The sequence below is a fragment of the Littorina saxatilis genome, linkage group LG2, assembly GCF_037325665.1.
Source record: "Littorina saxatilis isolate snail1 linkage group LG2, US_GU_Lsax_2.0, whole genome shotgun sequence".
Taxonomy (NCBI): domain Eukaryota; kingdom Metazoa; phylum Mollusca; class Gastropoda; order Littorinimorpha; family Littorinidae; genus Littorina; species Littorina saxatilis.
The window spans coordinates 102,901,332-102,920,870 of record NC_090246.1 but is presented as its reverse complement, the minus strand read 5'-3'; the positions used below and the strand labels follow the sequence as shown (position 1 = coordinate 102,920,870).

The following is a 19,539-nucleotide window of genomic DNA, read 5'->3' as shown; positions in this document are numbered from 1 at the left end:
ACTGATAATTTGTACTGAGATCAGTACACCAACAATCAGATTTTAAACCAAACAAGACCTTGGTTCTAGAGAAGAAAATGAAATGTACATGCAGGGTTGCTGCCACTTTCACTACAACTTGTACAAGTCCTGCTGCTAAAACTGCCTTCCATGTCATTGCACATGTCTTTCAGAACTCCTTTTCTTTGACCAATCAGCTTTCTTTGACCAATCAGCTTATCACTATCAGTGATGCGTGCCAGGCATAACCTGGTATTTTTCAGACAATGACTGAATACTTACAAGTTATACACTTTGTAGTGGTATATTTCAGCCAATGACTGAATACTTACAAGTTATACACTTTGTAGTGGTCCTTGTCAGCCAATGACTGAATACTTACAAGTTATACACTTTGTAGTGGTATTTGTCAGCCAATGACTGAATACTTACAAGTTATACACTTTGTAGTGGTATTTGTCAGCCAATGACTGAATACTTACAAGTTATACACTTTGTAGTGGTATTTGTCAGCCAATGACTGACTACTTACAAGTTATACACTTTGTAGTGGTATTTTTCAGCCAATGACTGAATACTTACAAGTTATACACTTTGTAGTGGTATTTTTCAGACAATGACTGAATACTTACAAGTTATACACTTTGTAGTGGTATTTTTCAGCCAATGACTGAATACTTACAAGTTATACACTTTGTAGTGGTATTTTTCAGCCAATGACTGAATACTTACAAGTTATACACTTTGTAGTGGTCCTTGTGTCGTTTTTCCAAAAACCTGCAAACACAAAACAATATAAAACACTGTTTTAAAGCCATATGTACTCGATGACTATACACGCTAATTGCTTTACCAACAGCTGGAGACAGACTAAATTAAGTTCCCTGCAAAATATTGTGGTCTAGGACCCCTTAAATGTTGAGATATTTGAATTTTCATTTTGATCTGGATCGTCCTATTTATAGATTTGGCAACACATGTAACGTTGATGCAAGGGAGAGAACACCGCGGCTTTGTTGACATCCTCACTTTTTCAGAGGCTAGAACAAGCTGTAATGCATGTATTATGGTCCGCGCATGGTGACGTATCGTCATTATATGGTCTTATGGTGCGTTTGACATCGATTGTGGGCAAACTACACTTTGTAAACGCGGGAGTGCGTTAGTATGCCTTTAAGCAAACAAAAGCCAAAATTATTTCTTCTTCAAAACGTAACATGGAAATTCAGACTTGTAAGGTTGAATCAATCTAAACAGCATAGTACAGGTCTTTCTGAGCTTTGTATCACAATTACTGAATTAGTGCATTTGAACAACTTCATCAAAGAGAGTAATAATACTGAAATGCATCAACAAAAGGAAACAGTCAAACTATTACACACATCTGCACCAACATTTCTACAGATCTATGTGATGATGATTATAAGATGTCTTTCGGATGAGACGAAAAACCGAGGTCCCTTCGTGTACACTACATTGGGGTGTGCACGTTAAAGATCCCACGATTGACAAAAGGGTCTTTCCTGGCAAAATTGTATAGGCATAGATAAAAAAAATGTCCACCAAAATACCCGTGAGACTTGGAATAATAGGCCGTGAAAAGTAGGATATGCGCCGAAATGGCTGCAATCTGCTGGTCGATGTGAATGCGTGATGTATTGTGTAAAAAATTCCATCTCACACGGCATAAATAGACCCCTGCGCCTTGAGTCCGAGTCTGGAGATACGCGCACGATATAAGACTTCATATATAATAAAGATGTTTGTTGGCTTGTTGTCAGACCAGCTTTTATGTCAGTCCGAGGTGGGGGCATATCGTCTTCTGTCAATCTTTATTGACCAAAGCCAAAGTTGCAACAGAAGGCAATATGCTCACTGAGGACCAATATAAAATATAAATCATATATTATCTCAATAATGGCAAAAGAAACATGTTCAACTCACTTGTAAACATCTTCAATGGAATTTCTGTAGTAGCCTTCGAGCTTCTCAGAGGGAAAGCCCATAGCAATGATGTTACGGGCAATATCTGATCACTCAAGTCAAGGTAATAGACATTCTTCTTTGTGTCATACCTTCTAGTTCTACTATTCAAAACTGATGTGATATAGCCATTAGCTTTAGGGCAACTTTATGTGAAGACTCAGAGATGGTATCCATGTCCATCCCTGTGTCACTGTGGTGGCCCATAAAACTAAAAGACAGCAGTCACTTTGCCCAAAAGTACACCCACCCACCCAAATCCAGCCACCCAAATAGCGCTACTCGTGTTGCTGCTAGCTTTCCACTGGGAGGAAGCAAACCAAGCTTCTCAGCGATGGGATAATAAACTCAGCGATGGGATAATAAACTCAGCGATGGGATAATAAACTCAGCGATGGGATAATAAACTCAGCGATGGGATAATAAACTCAGCGATGGGATAATAAACTCAGCGATGGGATAATAAACTCAGCGATGGGATAATAAACTCAGCGATGGGATAATAAACTCAGCGATGGGATAATAAACTCAGCGATGGGATAATAAACTCAGCGATGGGATAATAAACTCAGCGATGGGATAATAAACTCATGTGGAAAAAAGCTCCAGAAATGCAACATGCAGTTAATGTTCCCCTACTTGTAATATTTTGATCAGTTGTAAATGATATCCACACAAACGTTTCCATAAATAATACATGTATAGTTGTGCTTCAAGAATGACAGAAACTCTGCTGGACTTTTTAGACTACAGGACTGCCTTGAATCAAAACTGTCCTTTCTGAAAATGATTATCATTTAAAAATACAAATTTTATATCTTTTAAGATTGCCGAGTCTTTTAACAATTCTTTTTTTCTCTTATGTTCCTGGGCTACAAAAGTTTAATACATGTGCATTTACATCTTTACCAGCAAACGTGCACACATAAACTTGCACACGTGTGTACAACCAGTCATAACCCCCCCCCTCCCCCCATTTTAAAGCACCTATACCAGTTATGTTTCCAAGGTTGCATGACTTTTGACTTTATTGACTGCCATTTCTTTTCCAAATTGCATGTCCACTTGTCTGAAGTCCCATCAATCACCATAGCTCTATGCTCTTTAATTGTGACTGTGTACAAAACATGTGCTTGAATCTGCGTGTACTTCCTGTGTTACTGTCATCCAACAGTGGAGAGAATCAATAAGTTGAATAACAAATTAACATTTAAAAATTGTTGCACATTGTTAAAAAAGTACTAAAACTAACAAATCTTGTCGGTGTCACTGTCACTGTCAGTGATCATGTAACTTCCTGAATCCAAAGTAATGACCAATGCTAAGAACTAAAACATTGTGCCAATTTATCATTGACATTCCAGTATCGTGTTTCTCTACATGTACTTCCTGGTCATCCAACTAGCAGCTGTACACTGCGCTTTCTTGCAACCAACTGCGCCAGGAGTTGTCTACCTTCAACCACACAAGCTTACCAAAACATATATATCAGCTTGCTTTGGCACGCACATTAGTAACAACAAATGAAAAATCAATACTGAATTTCCGTAGCAGTCGCTTAACCTCTCAACATATTTATCAAGCATTAGGAACTGGTAAACTAAAGACTGTAAGATGTGAAATAGAACCATAAAAGGATACACGTCAAATCCAAGTCGAATCCATCTTCCCGCAGTCTCCTTTTGTTCCTGCTCACCAACTCTTTGATTTTCGTCGTCATTTTCAGTGTGTTTGGTCAATCGCATTTCATGCCAAGAAATTTGCTTCAGAATTCAATCATATCCATTCTATCTCAAATTATCAAATCAATATGAAAACAACTCAGGGAAGATTGTGTGGAGTGTGAGTGGCAATGATCACTGCGTCAGTTGTTGATCACCAGCCCACTCTTCAGCACAATGGCAACCACAGATCAGGTTCACTCCAGAATTGAGCAGCACATGCACAACTAAACATCATTTTTGTCCATATGAAGTTGACGGTGAAAGGTATCCATCTTCACGATCTCACACACTCACACACGGAATAGATATGGGTCTGTGGACTCCATGTTCGCGCGTAGGGATATAATATGGAACTACATTTCTTATGCTGATGCTTTCGAGCCGACCAGGAGCGACATCCAACACACACGTCTCTTAATTAACAAATGATATTAAAACCTTTAAAACAAATACCATTTCTACACCCTATGTCTTCATTCAAAAATTGCAGCTCTATCACAAAGCCGTACCCTCATACGGTCAGAGGTCAAAACTCGACACTTCCCAAAGCCCACTTCCGTGACCTCGTGAACTAGGTCAAGCAATCGTCAAACAAACTGATGTGACACACTGACCGCTAAATACCCTCCTGCTCACCAACCGTCCCTGGCTTTTTTGATGTGACCGACGTTTATCGCATTAAACTGGGAGTGGGGAGGATGGGACTAAATTGTCTGTTGTACATTGAAACTTGTTCCGCGTTGGCTACCTCAATGCCAACTAATCTGGCAATGTATTCAGAACTAACTGATTAGACCCTATCGTTGACCTTCACCGCAGGCCACAACTACTGAGGAAGTATTGCCGTAACGTCGTATTTGCTTAGAACTACCGGGTTTCAAAGCCGACTAAACACGACAAGAGACCTTGTGTTCAGCCATTGTACTGAGATATAATTATTAGAAACTGAACTTGAAGACAAGTAATTAAAGACATCCGACACCGATTAAACAACCGTTAAAAATCGCCAATATTTTGCCTGATGTATCAGTGTTTAAAGTCTGACAAAACAAATGTGTTAAAATCAGAGAAATCGATCGTTGCGTTTTTAAGATACAGCCTCATGAATATGTTGACATTTCACGGGGTTTTTTGTAAATCAGGGTATGCTATTGGATATGGGATCTAACTGATTAAATAAAATCACAAATACTTGTTTTTGTATGTGGCGTAAATACCGACTTTGTGCACATAAAAATGATGGGTTTTGTTACGAATAAGAGTGTTTCCATTCTTTCTGAAATGGCTTATATTCGTTAATTTACATGACGTTTTACGTGCTAAAATTAGAACACCTGCTCACTTCAACTGAATATATCTGCTAATAGAACCGTTAAATTTTCATAAAAGTTTGACATAATGCACACCTGGGTCTACACAATTAGATACACAAAAATTAAAAAAATCGATCGTTAAATTTTTGCATAAGTTTACAAAACGGAACCCTAACCCCATTTATAATCAGTTTAGTACAAAAGAAGGTTGACATGACACTCCGACGTTGCGTATGGAAAATACGCTTGAATCTAATGATTTTGTTGTTGTTACATATTCGTTGTGTGTTACATCAAATCGATATTGTTAGGCATCTGTCCGTCACAGTTTCCATCCGTCCGTCCGTTCGTCCGTCCGTCCGTATGTCCGTCCGTCCGTATGTCCGTCCGTCCGTCCGTCCCACTTTTGATCGCTAATAGCTCCTGGGTTTGTGGGCCCGTTATCGTGAAATTTGGAACATAATGACATATACCATTGTTATCAATATCTATACACGGCTTGTGTGTGTCTGTCTGTCTGTCTGTCTGTGTGTTCACGATTCACGGCCAAAGTTCTCGATGGATCTGCTTCAAATTTGGTGGGCATATTCAGGTAGACCCCGGACACAATCGTGGAAAATTTTGAACACGTGCGTGCTCTCAGCGCGCAGCGCTGAACCGATTTTGGTTTTTCTGTACATCCATTCCCATGCAGTAACTCTTCCTTATCTTCTCCAGTGTTTTGCGCGTTTATCTCCCTTCCTTCGTACGGTGCGCCGGCGAAGCCGTCGTATACCCGGCAAAGCTCGGTTCTACTTCTTCCCGGCGAAGCCGTACCCGGCGAAGCGGGTATTCATCTAGTGGTATTTATGTGGTTAACATTTCTACCCAATGGCGACGCGAGTACCGAGGTTGCACACGGCAGTTAGCGCTCACACGTCATTTCCTTTGCCTATACCTCCAGCGTTTCTTGACCGATTCATCACAAATTTCTTGTGGATGTGGATATGCTGATGCTTAAACCTGGCGCAACACTTCAAAAACATTGCATAATCGTTGGAGTTGTAACTGAAACAAAGCATGGGCGACCGCTCAATCGCTGAGCGCAGCCAGAGGACTGACCCAAGCGCACGGATAGGCATAGAAATTAGAGCGCTTACCTCTCACGCTAGCATAAGGCGTTTGGCTGCCAGTCGGGGCGACATTATTATTAATATTATATTATTATTATTACCATTATTATCTTTCTTTATTTATTTGTTGTTTAACGTCGTTTTCAACCACGAAGGTTATATCGCGACGCCGGACCATTACTATCATTGTTGTTGTTTTTGTTGTTGTACTTGCTGTTGTTGTTGTTGTTGTTGCCTGTCACGGTAATTTTAATGTGCTTGTATTATTTTGTTTTTTTATACATGAGAAATGATTGCGTGTTGTTGGCTCACGTAAGTGTAGCCTATGCGATCGTAACTTTGTCTGTCTGTGCGTGCGTGCGTGCGTGCGTCTGTGCGTGTGTATGTCTGTGGTAGAAACTCTAACATTTGAAGACGTCACATTACATTGACGTCACATTATGACGTAAGAGGGTTAGACGTCACGCGAAGGAAGTACTGAAAGTCTCGGTCATTATTATTTTGAGCGCGCCGAGACTGGTTGGCAGTCGTGTCCTTGTAAGTAGGCTACATGCAGACAGACAGATCTAGATCTAGTGTCTCGCTTTCTTGCACAGTTTCACCTATGCTCTTTCTGTGTGTGTGTGTGTGTGTGTGTGTGTGTGTGTGTGTGTGTGTGTGTGTGTGTGTGTGTGTGTGTGTGCGTGTGTGTGTGTGTGTGTGTGTGTGTGTGTGTGTGTGTGTGTGTGTGTGTGTGTGTGTGTGTGTGACGGAGTGATTGAGTTTGTGTTACTGTTTGTCGATTTCTTACGTGAGCCTTGATGGCTTCGCCTCTTGTTTTTATGTTGTTTTCATTTATATGTTTTATATCTATAAAAACGCTATAAAAGTAAAAGAAACGGGCGCATGAGATCTCCCCATAGCCCGTGAATGCATTACCCAAACTACAAACAGCTGTGTCAGATGTATTATTATGGACTAGTCAAACACTAGTGACAAATGACGAAAACAATGTACCCGCTGTACTGACTCAGTTGTCGAATGTGAAATGCAATCATGAATCACGTCAGTGAAAGAAGCTGGATGGGGTTTCGCACCCATTGATTATAATCAGAAACGCGCGCGTGTGTGTGTGTGTGTGTGTGTGTGTGTGTGTGTGTGTGTGTGTGCCGGTCTTTGTGTGTTTTGGGATAAATTGTTAGTTTGTCTTTTGAGCACTAATGCGTATTTATGTGAGAAGTGTTTTTACCGTGTGCCGTTTTCTGACATTGCTATTGTATAATAGCCAGCAAAAGTGACGGTCATGATGGTAAACTTGAGTTCAGTTGCATAATTTTCATAAATGCATGTCCACTTTTATCAATCGATCGACTGAGCAGTTGTAATGATAAGATGCTCAAGATAGAAAAAACACAGACTGAATCAACCGCTCAGTGCATATACAATAAACAAAACAAATCTAGCCAGGCAAAACTGATGCCACCCCAATATTGCACTGTTGCAGTGGAAGAAGAAAATGCAATAATCTATATGTTGTGTGGTAGGTAAAAGCAGTTGAACCAATTGTTATGGGGGCCAGGAGGCCCCCATTCATACGGTTAGTTTCGAGGTTGACCATGGGCAGCGCCATTTTGTTGTGAAATACGTCATCAGTTTGTGTACACAGGAAGTTGTGACATCCGTCACCCTATGGGAGGGGTGACGTCAAAATTGTTCATCTGTAGAAAGTTGTGAAATCCGTCACCCTATGGGAGGGGTGACGTCAAAATTGGTCATCACAGAGTTTGTGTAACACAGGAAGTTGTGAAATACGTCACCCTATGGGAGGGGTGACGTCAAAATTGTTCAACAAAAACATGATATGTCGCTTTGTGCAGGGTCAACTGCAACAAACTCAAACCGAGCCATTCATACCTAGCTGTATTTGAGTGACTTATATACCCGACATTTTTATTTCTTATTTTTAGCACAGGTGTAGGAAAAATCATGAACCAAAATGTTATTTATTTTCTAATTTAACATTTTTTTTTACAAATATGACCATGGTCTTTTAAACATACAGTGACATTAAACATTGTTATGTTAAAAAAAAGAAAAAAGAAAAAAAGCTTTTGTGCACAAATCAGAAAATACATTGTACATTTTACCTACAGGCCAAACCGTGAGTGTCTGTGGCAAAGCCCGACCCAGGAAATTGCACTGATCTAAATTGTCAAGAACAGGCGCTTGCATTTGGATGTGTCCAATGATAGTAGGTTTGGTTGTGATCAATCAGAATAATGTAGGAATAAAAATGTATGACAGTTTAGTATGATGACATGTAATTCACATATGCTGAAATATGATATTATACATCATGTAATATTATTATGGCTGTTGCCATGACCATGAAACCCAACAAAGGTTTAATGTAATGTAATTCAAAATACCAAAACCGAGCACCTATTAATCTCGTCTTTGCGCGTGAAGATTGAGGCCGTCTGCCAGTAGCGGTTAGGTCATACAGTGGAACCCCTCTCTAGCGACCTTTAAAATGTTGACAAAAATCGGTCCTTGTGGAGGGGGGTCCTTACAGAGGGAGGGGGGCGGAGTCAGGGGGCCACAAAGAAAGTCAGATTTAAAAAAAAAAGAAAACAGAGAAGTTTGAGTTGCTGACGACCGTTCCCTCTGAAAGCAAACTGCTTCGATTTCATGTTTGTCCTTGGTGTCCACCAGTTCTGGTGCATGTACTACCCTGGCCAAGTTTCCTCTCAAGACATCAAAGAGACCGCCCCAGTATACTCTACAGCCTCTGGGCGAACCACCTCTCATAGCTAAAACTGGGTCAATGACCCCTGGGAAGAAGGTCAGTGTCTATAAAATTTTACTCCTAGGCCTGCGGCCAGGGGGGGGGGGAGTATACCGGTACCATTTGAGAATCAGACCAAATGAGAATTGAACCATTTGAGAACATCCTTTTTTTTCAATCACTACATCGAAGGCCTGCGGCCCGGGGTTCACATGGGTTGGTTTGTTTGTTTGTTTCAAACCCACACCCATATACACACATTTCCCATTTAAACCATTTGTCGGCCCCCTGTCGATATTTATCGACTAAGTTCCTTGTGTATATCTACCATTGAGTTGATATAACAACATGCCTTTAGAAAAACACGCACGTGCATCACACATAGTCACACACACACACACGCGCGTGCGCGCACGCACTGATTCACGCACAAACCGCACACGCACGGATACACACATACGCACAAATACACATGCACGCATTGCCGCACGTACACACGCATACACAAACACTGACACGCCCACACATACACACACACACACATTCACACCGGCACACACACACGCACACACACACACACGCACACACACACACACACACACACACACGTTTCTGATAATAATCGTTGGGTGGAAAACCCAGTCCTTTTATATCCGTTTTAAATGTGCATAATAAGTCGTAGATAAAGAGTACACAAAGAGGTTATTTCATGTGAGAAGAAACACAACAAACGTGATTGCGAATGATGCACCATATCCATCGCTAAATACATCAACGATAACATCTCTCTCTCTCTCTCTCTCTCTCTCTCTCACACACTCTCTCTCTCACTCTCTCTCCTCTCTCAGCTCTCCGTCTCTCTCTCTCTCTCTCACTCTCTCTCTCTCTCCCTCTCTCTCCGTCTCTCTCTCTCTCTCTCTCTCTTCAAAACAATTTTAACGGGTGAGGAACATCTTTGGAAGACATGTAAGCCATATATATTAAGCCGCCAAGAAGAAGGAAATACATATTATTTCATATACATTTTTACCCGTCTTGGACTGATTTGTGTACGAATAACAAAGAACAACCTTTTCAATCACAACATACTTGTAGCAACATCTTGTAGCAGGCGTAATGTCGACTTCATAAAATATTCTCTTTCTGTGTTTGCTATATTCGCCCGAACATAGGATAAACTGAACAAACATTCTTCACTGTCGTGTATGTCATCAGCACATATCCTACCAACATTTTTTTTTTAGATAATTTTGATTTTTTTTCGCTTTTTACCATCACAAACACACTCTATAACACAAATATAATCATAACATTTGAACTTTTATTTTTCTTATGAGTTTTTGAGGACGCACGCTTGAAGAGTGCATGGTAGCCAACGGGTACGTATAAGTGTTCTCATGATGCACGCTCAGAGAGTGCATGGTATCAAGAGGCCTGGTACGTGGTTTTTTTTATCTCCAAAACTTCACAAACAAATGATACGAACAAACACAAAGTAGTGATGACAAGACCTACAGTTCACAAATAGTTTCTCAAACTCATAAGTTTCAACTTTGAGCTCTGTAGACATGGCAAGTTGAGCAGAGCGTCATCTCAGTGGATGCCGTGAAACGCATTGAAGCACTGATTGTGAAGTCCAACTGTGCATTTCAGGCAGAGTTTCTTGGTGTTCTTCTTGCACAGTGCGCACCGCTTTGTTGTCTGCGATGGACCAGCGAAATGACCGACGCCATCAAACCTGACTTCGTCTGGCACTCTGTGGACGGCAGGCAGAGCAAGTCGAGCAGCACGCCGTGGCATGGCAATGGCTCCATGCCGCATCAGGTAGACTTGCACAATGCGTCGCCGGAAGGCAAGCAAGTCGAGAGGCTCGGCGGTGTGTGCATCTGTTCTCCGGAACAACAGCCACGCATTCTGCATCACGAGTTCCAGCACATGTGCAAAATATGGCCACCACCACTTTTTGGTGCGCAAAGAGATGCGATAGGCATTGATATTTTGATCTGCCCTGTCAACTCCACCCATGGTTGCGTTGTACACTCTGATCAGATCTGGCTGCTGTATCTGAACAAACTGACGTTGTGCTCTTGACCAGCGCCGAACTCACGCAAGCGGCATCACACGATCGCAGTTGCTCGCCGCGGTCACTACACTGTTGTCGTTCCATTCCACAACCAGTACGTTGCTGCGTCGGTCATGACGGAAGTCAAGGGTACCACGGTCTTCTTTGGCGAACCGGGTGGCATCTCTCATTGGGCAGGTGTTCTATGCGGTTCTTCCTGATTGTTCCTGTCGCCCCTATGCCGTTAGCCGCAAGATCACTCAGCAGTGGAAGAGATGTGAAGAAGTTGTTCCTGTCGCCCCTATGCTGTTCGGTGCAACTGAATTTCACGCACTTTTGAATTTCACGCTATGAATTTCTCGCATTTCTTAACACATGAATTTCACGCAGGTTTCCAGTTAAAATCTCTCCTTACTTGTCATTTGAATTTCACGCACACGCATGCACGTATCCCCCCTGCATCGGTGTGTTCGTGAGTGAGTCCCGTGTATAGACGCGTGAATACAAATCACAATTCAGCAAGACACGAATACCAACAACCAACATGGGAAATCCGTGGGAGTTTATACGTACGTCACGACGGTTCGCTCACAACTCACAAATCACAATTCAGTTCCACTACACGGCTCATTTCGCCATGGCACAGCAAGAGACGAACATCACGATTACAACAACCAACAGGGGAAATCCGGCAATTCTCAGCCGTGGGAGTTTATACGTCAAGGACCGTGAAACCAAGAAATCAAAGACATGGCGTTGTTCGATACGTGGATGTCCAGCGCGCTTGAAAACAAGTCTCGACTTCCAGGACCCGATTTACTCAAATGAGCACAATCATGAACTAAAGACAGAGAAAGACATTTCCGTCTCCGATCATCATCGGTCACGAGCAACTCTATCTCATATACACACACCCCAACGCATACACTACATGCGTGATTTTCAAAAGCTCACATGCGTGACTTTCAAAAGCTCACATGCGTGAAATTCAAACCACCAAATGCGGGAAAATCAAATGCGGGAAGACGAAAACATTTTTCAAATGCGTGAAATTCAAATGCACCCATGCTGTTAGCCGCAAGATCACTCAGCAGTGGAAGAGATGTGAAGAAGTTGTCAAACGTCAGGTGATAAGGGCGTTGTGGAAGCTCCGAAATCAGATCTTTGACCACCGTTCCCCCGAGACCAAGACGACCGTATGGTTGACCACCGCCAGCCCTAGTGTACGGTTCGAATTGAACAACGTACCCAAGCGGGTCAGCGAGGGTCCACAGTTTGAAACCAAATCTAATTGGCTTCCCTCGGATGAATTGTTTTGTCGAGTGGTGTCCGAAATAGGGGACCATGCTCTCATCGATTGAGAGATGTTGCTGCTCAGGGAAATACAACAGACACCTCTCGTTGATCATCGAGAGGAATGCCCTGACTTTGCTGACCTTGTCGTTTGGGTCCAGTGTGTTGTTGTCTGCAAGGGGAGAGCAGAGACACGAACATAGCGTCAAAAGAACACAATACGAACATAGCATCAAAAGAACACAATATTATCATCAAAAGAACAAGAAATAGTGCCCCCTACGCCGCACCACTGGAGCCGCCACTGCATGTTTATTTGAAAGTCAAAAGCATTTTACTATGTGCATGTTTATAGAGTATGTAAGTACACAACATCCAGGGGTCTCTCGCTACCATGCACGCGTGAAGCGTACGTGGCCCAGCACTAAATATAGGGGCCTTTCACTACCATGCACGCTTGAAGCGTGCAGAGACGTTACCTTTTACTTCGATCAAAAGTTCCATGGAACTTTCATCCTACACACAAATCGAATCTAACATGTTTTTCCATAGATGTCCATGCAAATAAAAGTGCAAGCATTAGCAAAATAACTGCTTTTGTAAATAAATGGCACTTACTGAGATTGACGTGAAGATTTCGAAGTAATTTTTCCGAGTCTGCTGCAGAAAAGATGTTTCCACGTGTGAGTTTTGCAAGCAGGAAGCGGGAAGGGGTGTTGAAAAGGTAGACAACTCTATCAGCAATCGCGGCACATCAAAATCAAAAGTAATCTCGCTTTCATTGCCACTAAATTCTTCAACTTTTTTAATGCACGTGTGAAGCGTGCATGGTAGGATATGTTTGCGAGCAGTTGTTATTATACTTTGGACTGTAAAGAACAGTTTCAGAAATTGTAATTGGTTGTCGATGCTACTGACGTCTATAAACTAATGAGAACAACGAAACAAAAACGTTATTCGTTTTAAAACTTTGATATAGCAATTCTGTTGTTGAAAATCATAAAAGATACGCTCATCACATGTAATTATTACACACACACACACACACACACACACAAACACACTCACACACGCGCGCGCGTGCACTCACACACAAACATACATATACACATCATACACAAGACACCCACACACACAATCACACACATATATACACACACGCATACTCACCCATACAGACACGCTACAGCCGACACACACACACACACACACTGACACACACACACCTGCAAACACGGCAGAAACGAACGCACTCACAACCACGCACAAAGAATGAAAGATTCTTGGCAAGCATAGTGACCGAGACTTGTAAGGCCAAAAAAAAAAAAAAAGGTCTGTTTACGGTAACATAGGCTAAAAAAATAGGGTCGGTAGGTCGGGATTTTTTTTTTTTTTTTTTTTTTTTTCAAAAAACCATATTTTTACGTTATTTTGCCAAAAAAACAAGATTTTTTTTTTTTTTTTTTTTCCCAAATGCCAAAAAAAAGTCTAGGGTCGCGCGAAAAAACTAGGGTCGGTCGGGTTACCGTAAACAGACCTATTTTTTTTTGTTGGCCTAATAGGTGGAACGTCAGTCTTGGACCAGAAACATGGACTTTCTTTTTCGTGTTCCGTGACGTTATTGTAGGTTTGACGTCATAATGACACAGGAGCAAAAGAAAAAGACGAAGGACACGAGGGCAAGCAGGCCCGGAAGATAAGAGTTACGGAACTTGTTCGCAATCGTCACTACGCTGTGCATTGATCGGTGTCGGATCCCTTTAACCTGACCTCAAAATCACAGGTGCAATATACCCCTTATAACAGAGACTAGTCAGTGTAGAGTCTCTGACTAAACCATGCTGTTCTAAATATTGAACAAGTCGCGTTAGGCGAAATTATTACATGACTTTTCACCAAGACCGTATGGCATCGTCAGTCCCCCACTCGTGGAAAAGGCAGTGAAATTGACAAGCCAGTACAGCGCGGTAGTGGTTGCGCTGAGCAGAATAGCACGCTTTTCTGTATCTCTATTCTTTTTAACTTTCTGAGCTTGTTTTTTAATCCAAACATAACTTATCTATATGTTTTTGGAATCTGGAACCGACAAGGAATAAGATTAAATTGTTTTTAATTTAATTTTAATCATAATTTTCTTATTTTTAATTTTTTTAGCTGGTTTTTAATCCGAATATAACATATTTGTATGTTGTAGGAATCAGAAAAAAAAGAATAAGATGAAATGATTTTTTGATCGTTTTATATATATAAAAAAAAAATTTTATTACAATTTTCAGATTTGTAATGACCAAACTCATAATTAATTTTTAAGCCTCTAAACTGAAATGCAATACCAAAGTCCGGGCTTCGTCGAAGATTACTTGACCAAAATTTCAACCAATTTGGTTTAAAAATGAGAGCGTGACAGTGCCGCATCAACTTTCACGAAAAGCCGAATATGACGTCATCAAAGACATTTATCCAAAAAAAGAAAAACACGTCTGGGGATGCCATACTCAGGATCTCTCATGTCAAGTTTCATGAAGATCGGTCCAGTAGTTTTCTCTGATTCGCTCTACACACACACACACACATACACCACGACCCTCATCTCGATTCCCCCTTTGTAAAACAAGTCACGTAAGTCGAAAATACAACATTTAGTCAAGCTCAGTCGAACTCACAGAATGAAACTCGCATTGCATTTTTTCCGCAAGACCGTACACTGACTCGTAGCATCGTCTGTCCACCGCTCGTGGCAAAGGCAGTGAAATTAACAATCCAGAAAAGCGCGGTAGCAGTTGCGCTGATAGCATGCTTTTCTATATCTCTATTCTTTTTACATTTAGTCAAGTTTTGACTAAATGTTTTAACATAGAGGGGGAATCGAGACGAGGGTCGTGGTGTATGTGTGTGTGTGTGTGTAGAGCGATTCAGACTAAACTACTAGACCGATCTTTATGAAATTTTACATGAGAGTTCCTGGGAATGATATCCCCGGACGTTTTTTTCATTTTTTCGACAAATACCTTTGATGACGTCATATCCGGCTTTTTGTAAAAGTTGAGGCAGCACTGTCACACCCTCATTTTTCTTGATTGAAATTTTGGCAAAGCAATCTTCGACGAAGGCCGGACTTTGGTATTGGATTTCAGCTTGGAGGCTTAAAAATTAATTAATGACTTTGGTCATTAAAAATCTTTCGATCCGCATTTTAACCAATTCAGGATATTTGATTCATTTAAGACCAAATAAAAATATATCTTGGTTTAGGGTAACCCGACCGACCCTATTTTTTCCCACTGACCCAAAAACTTTTTTTTCATTTTTCAAAAAATAAAAAATGTTGGCACATTTTGCGAGACTAAGGGAAGTAACCTCGTTCAAACTCGACTAAATTAAAAATAAAAATAAATTGAAAAAATCAAAAAATCTTTTTTTGTCACCTTACTCTTAACCAACATATATTTTTGTTTGGCCTAATTCATTCATTGAATTTAAATCAAATTTCATTTTTGAAATTTTGTCATCTTCATGCAGCTAATCAGTTTTTGAAGGAATTAATATTTGGTGCTTTTCTTCACAGTTGGTGCGAGGGCGGCTTTCCACAAGGTGCAGGCATGGTTCTATTAATAAAAACAATCTTACTCAGATTAGTTTTACTGTACTCAATAAAAACGTACATGTATTTGGTCAATATCATTCGAGGTATTATCATATAATTATATGCTGTCAAACTGAACATTTTTTACGCTTTCTTCGTCTTCAATTTTATTCACAATACTAGATGGGGGGCGGGGGGGGGGGGGGGGGGGGGGGGGGGGGAGGGCTGAAGTCCTCACATGAAGCTTGCCTATCAGGGACTTGTATGTGGTGATATGATAGATAGAGATTATTCACAATACTAGATGGGAGGGCTGAAGTCCTCACATATGAAGCTTGCCTATCAGGGACATGTATGTGGTGATATGATAGATAGAGATTATTCACAATACTAGATGGGAGGGCTGAAGTCCTCACATGAAGCTTGCCTATCAGGGACTTGTATGTGGTGATATGATAGATAGAGATTATTCACAATACTAGATGGGAAGGCTGAAGTCTTCACACGAAGCTTGATTATCAGGGACTTGTATGTGGTGATATGATAGATAGAGATTATTCACAATACTAGATGGGGGGGGGGGGGGGGGGGGGGGTTGAAGTCCTCACATGAAGCTTGCCTATCAGGGACATGAATGTGGTGATATGATAGATAGAGATTATTCACAATACTAGATGGGGGGGGGGGGAGCTGAAGTCCTCATATGAAGCTTGCCTATCAGGGACATGGATGTGGTGATCTGATAGACAGAGATTATTCAATCTTGAAAAACTCAGTTAAATAAAATCATCTTAATCCTTCTAAATTTGATGATGGTAGATAAGTTGAAAATGTGCTAGAGGCAAGATCTTTGATAGACGTGTTGCCCGCTTCTGTACCGTATTATTCCATGTCAAATCTTCTGTACCGTATTATTCCATGTCAAATCTTCTGTACCGTATTATTCCATGTCAAATCTTCTGTACCGTATTATTCCATGTCAAATCTTCTGTACCGTATTATTCCATGTCAAATCTTCTGTACCGTATTATTCCATGTCAAATCTTCTGTACCGTATTATTCCATGTCAAATCTTCTGTACCGTATTAATCCATGTCAAATCTTCTGTACCGTATTATTCCATGTCAAATCTTCTGTACCGTATTATTCCATGTCAAATCTTCTGTACCGTATCATTCCATGTCAAATCTTCTGTACCGTATTATTCCATGTCAAATCTTCTGTACCGTATTATTCCATGTCAAATCTTCTGTACCATATCATTCCATGTCAAATCTTCTGTAGCGTATTATTCCATGTCAAATCTTCTGTACCGTATTATTCCATGTCAAATCTTCTGTAGCGTATTATTCCATGTCAAATCTTCTGTAGCGTATTATTCCATGTCAAATCTTCTGTAGCGTATTATTCCATGTCAAATCTTCTGTACCGTATCATTCCATGTCAAATCTTCTGTAGCGTATTATTCCATGTCAAATCTTCTGTAGCGTATGATTCCATGTCAAATCTTCTGTACCGTATTATTCCATGTCAAATCTTCTGTACCGTATTATTCCATGTCAAATCTTCTGTACCGTATCATTCCATGTCAAATCTTCTGTAGCGTATTATTCCATGTCAAATCTTCTGTACCGTATTATTCCATGTCAAATCTTCTGTAGCGTATTATTCCATGTCAAATCTTCTGTAGCGTATTATTCCATGTCAAATCTTCTGTACCGTATTATTCCATGTCAAATCTTCTGGACCGTATCATTCCATGTCAAATCTTCTGTACCGTATTATTCCATGTCAAATCTTCTGTAGCGTATTATTCCATGTCAAATCTTCTGTAGCGTATTATTCCATGTCAAATCTTCTGTAGCGTATTATTCCATGTCAAATCTTCTGTAGCGTATTATTCCATGTCAAATCTTCTGTACGGTATTATTCCATGTCAAATCTTCTTTGGTGCTATTCAGGCGGGTGAAAGGGAATATGGCGGTTATCTCCCTTATTATTTTACACAATAAATCCCAGTGGAATCTACACTGCAGTCATGATTTTCTTCTGGCTCAATCTGTGCATGTTTCTCACATTTGAACATTTCATGATAGATTGGACCTTGAAATTTGATGTCAGAGAAACTTTGTGCATGAGTAAGTCTTAACAGTAGTAAGCTGCAAACAAGAAGGGCAAAGCCCATACGACTCACATGCTTTACACATTTTTCCTACCAAAATACATGTGACCTTGACCCAAGGTCAAGGTCATCCAAGGTCATGCAACACAAAGCTGTTAATTCAAGACATAGGAAGTACAATGGTGCTTATTGGCTCTTTCTACCATGAGATATGGTCACTTTTAGTGGTTCACTACCTTATTTTGGTCACATTTCATAAGGGTCAAAGTGACCTTGACCTTGATCATATGTGACCGAATGTGTCTCATGATAAAAGCATAACATGTGCCCCACATAATTTTTAAGTTTGAAACAGTTATCTTCCATAGTTCAGGGTCAAGGTCACTTCAAAATATGTATACAATCCAACTTTGAAGAGCTCCTGTGACCTTGACCTTGAAGCAAGGTAAACCAAACTGGTATCAAAAGATGGGGCTTACTTTGCCCTATATATCATATATAGGTGAGGTATTGAATCTCAAAAACTTCAGAGAAAATGGGAAAAATATGAAAAATAGCTGTTTTTTAGGCAACATTTATGGCCCCTGCGACCTTGACCTTGAAGCAAGGTCAAGATGCTATGTATGTTTTTTGGGGCCTTGTCATCATACACCATCTTGCCAAATTTGGTACTGATAGACTGAATAGTGTCCAAGAAATATCCAACGTTAAAGTTTTCCGGACGGACGGACGGACGTCCGGACGTCCGGACGGACGGACGGACGGACGGACGGACGACTCGGGTGAGTACATAGACTCACTTTTGCTTCGCATGTGAGTCAAAAAGCTACAATATTGTCAGACAAGATACCTTTAAAATTTCATTTCTGCATGATTCCAAAGTGGCCTCGAAGTATGTCGTTTTATAAAGGTCATTATGTCTGAAGGTAATTAGAGTCTAAAATCTTGTGACGTTTGATACCTGAATCTTCACTAAGGTGTGCGTGTGTGTGCTCATTGGCTTGTAGATTGTTTGCTGGCCCCGCCCTGAATTACTTCTTGGCATTGAAATACAAATTTCACTCACTGTAACATTGAGATAGCTTATCAATGTAAGATTGTAAAACATGGTTCTTGTTTACTTTAAATATCTTTGTGGCATCACTTTAACTCTTGCATGTCCTTTTTGAGTCAGAAAGATCTTTATTCATGCATCCATGAAAAAGGAGCGAGTGTCCAAATGTGGATTGCACATCCATCCATGCTAATCATGTGTGTCTCTCTGAGCGTGTTTGACCAACTGAGGGGTCAGGCCACATCAATGGCCGGTAATTAGCACCAAATAAAGATCAGCAAAGGGGCACTTATTTCCCCTGAGGAAATGACCACGGACAACATCAATCAGTACACTGGATTAAAGTAGGTAGATATCTCTTGTAAGTAAGATCAAGTTATGTTCAGTTTAGACGTACACACACACACACACACTATCATTGTACATGTACTGCAATAGAAATTCATTCATGCTAAGAAAAACTGCAGATACGTCCAATAGAAAATTAAAAAGCTTGTAGACAAAACAGACACTTGGAAGAGCAGAG

The 19,539-nt window shown here is 40.7% G+C and overlaps 1 protein-coding gene across 4 annotated transcripts in view; it reads right to left on the bottom strand.

The window, feature by feature from the left end:
- The window catches only part of LOC138960393 (phosphatidylinositol 3,4,5-trisphosphate 3-phosphatase and dual-specificity protein phosphatase PTEN-like), a 28,449-nt gene extending 24,079 nt beyond the window's left edge, over positions 1-4,370 (bottom strand). For all 4 annotated transcript variants that reach the window (XR_011453958.1, XR_011453959.1, XR_011453960.1 and 1 more), the window contains exons 1-3: positions 3,625-4,370; positions 1,945-2,029; positions 733-777 (exon numbers count right to left, since the gene is read on the bottom strand). Coding sequence is in view for 1 of the 4 variants with exons in the window: in XM_070332291.1 (XP_070188392.1) it covers positions 733-777; positions 1,945-2,029; positions 3,625-3,703 (209 nt within the window). In the remaining 3 variants the exon portion in view is untranslated. The remainder of the gene's footprint in view (positions 1-732; positions 778-1,944; positions 2,030-3,624) is intronic.
- Between the last annotated feature and the right edge of the window lie 15,169 nt (positions 4,371-19,539).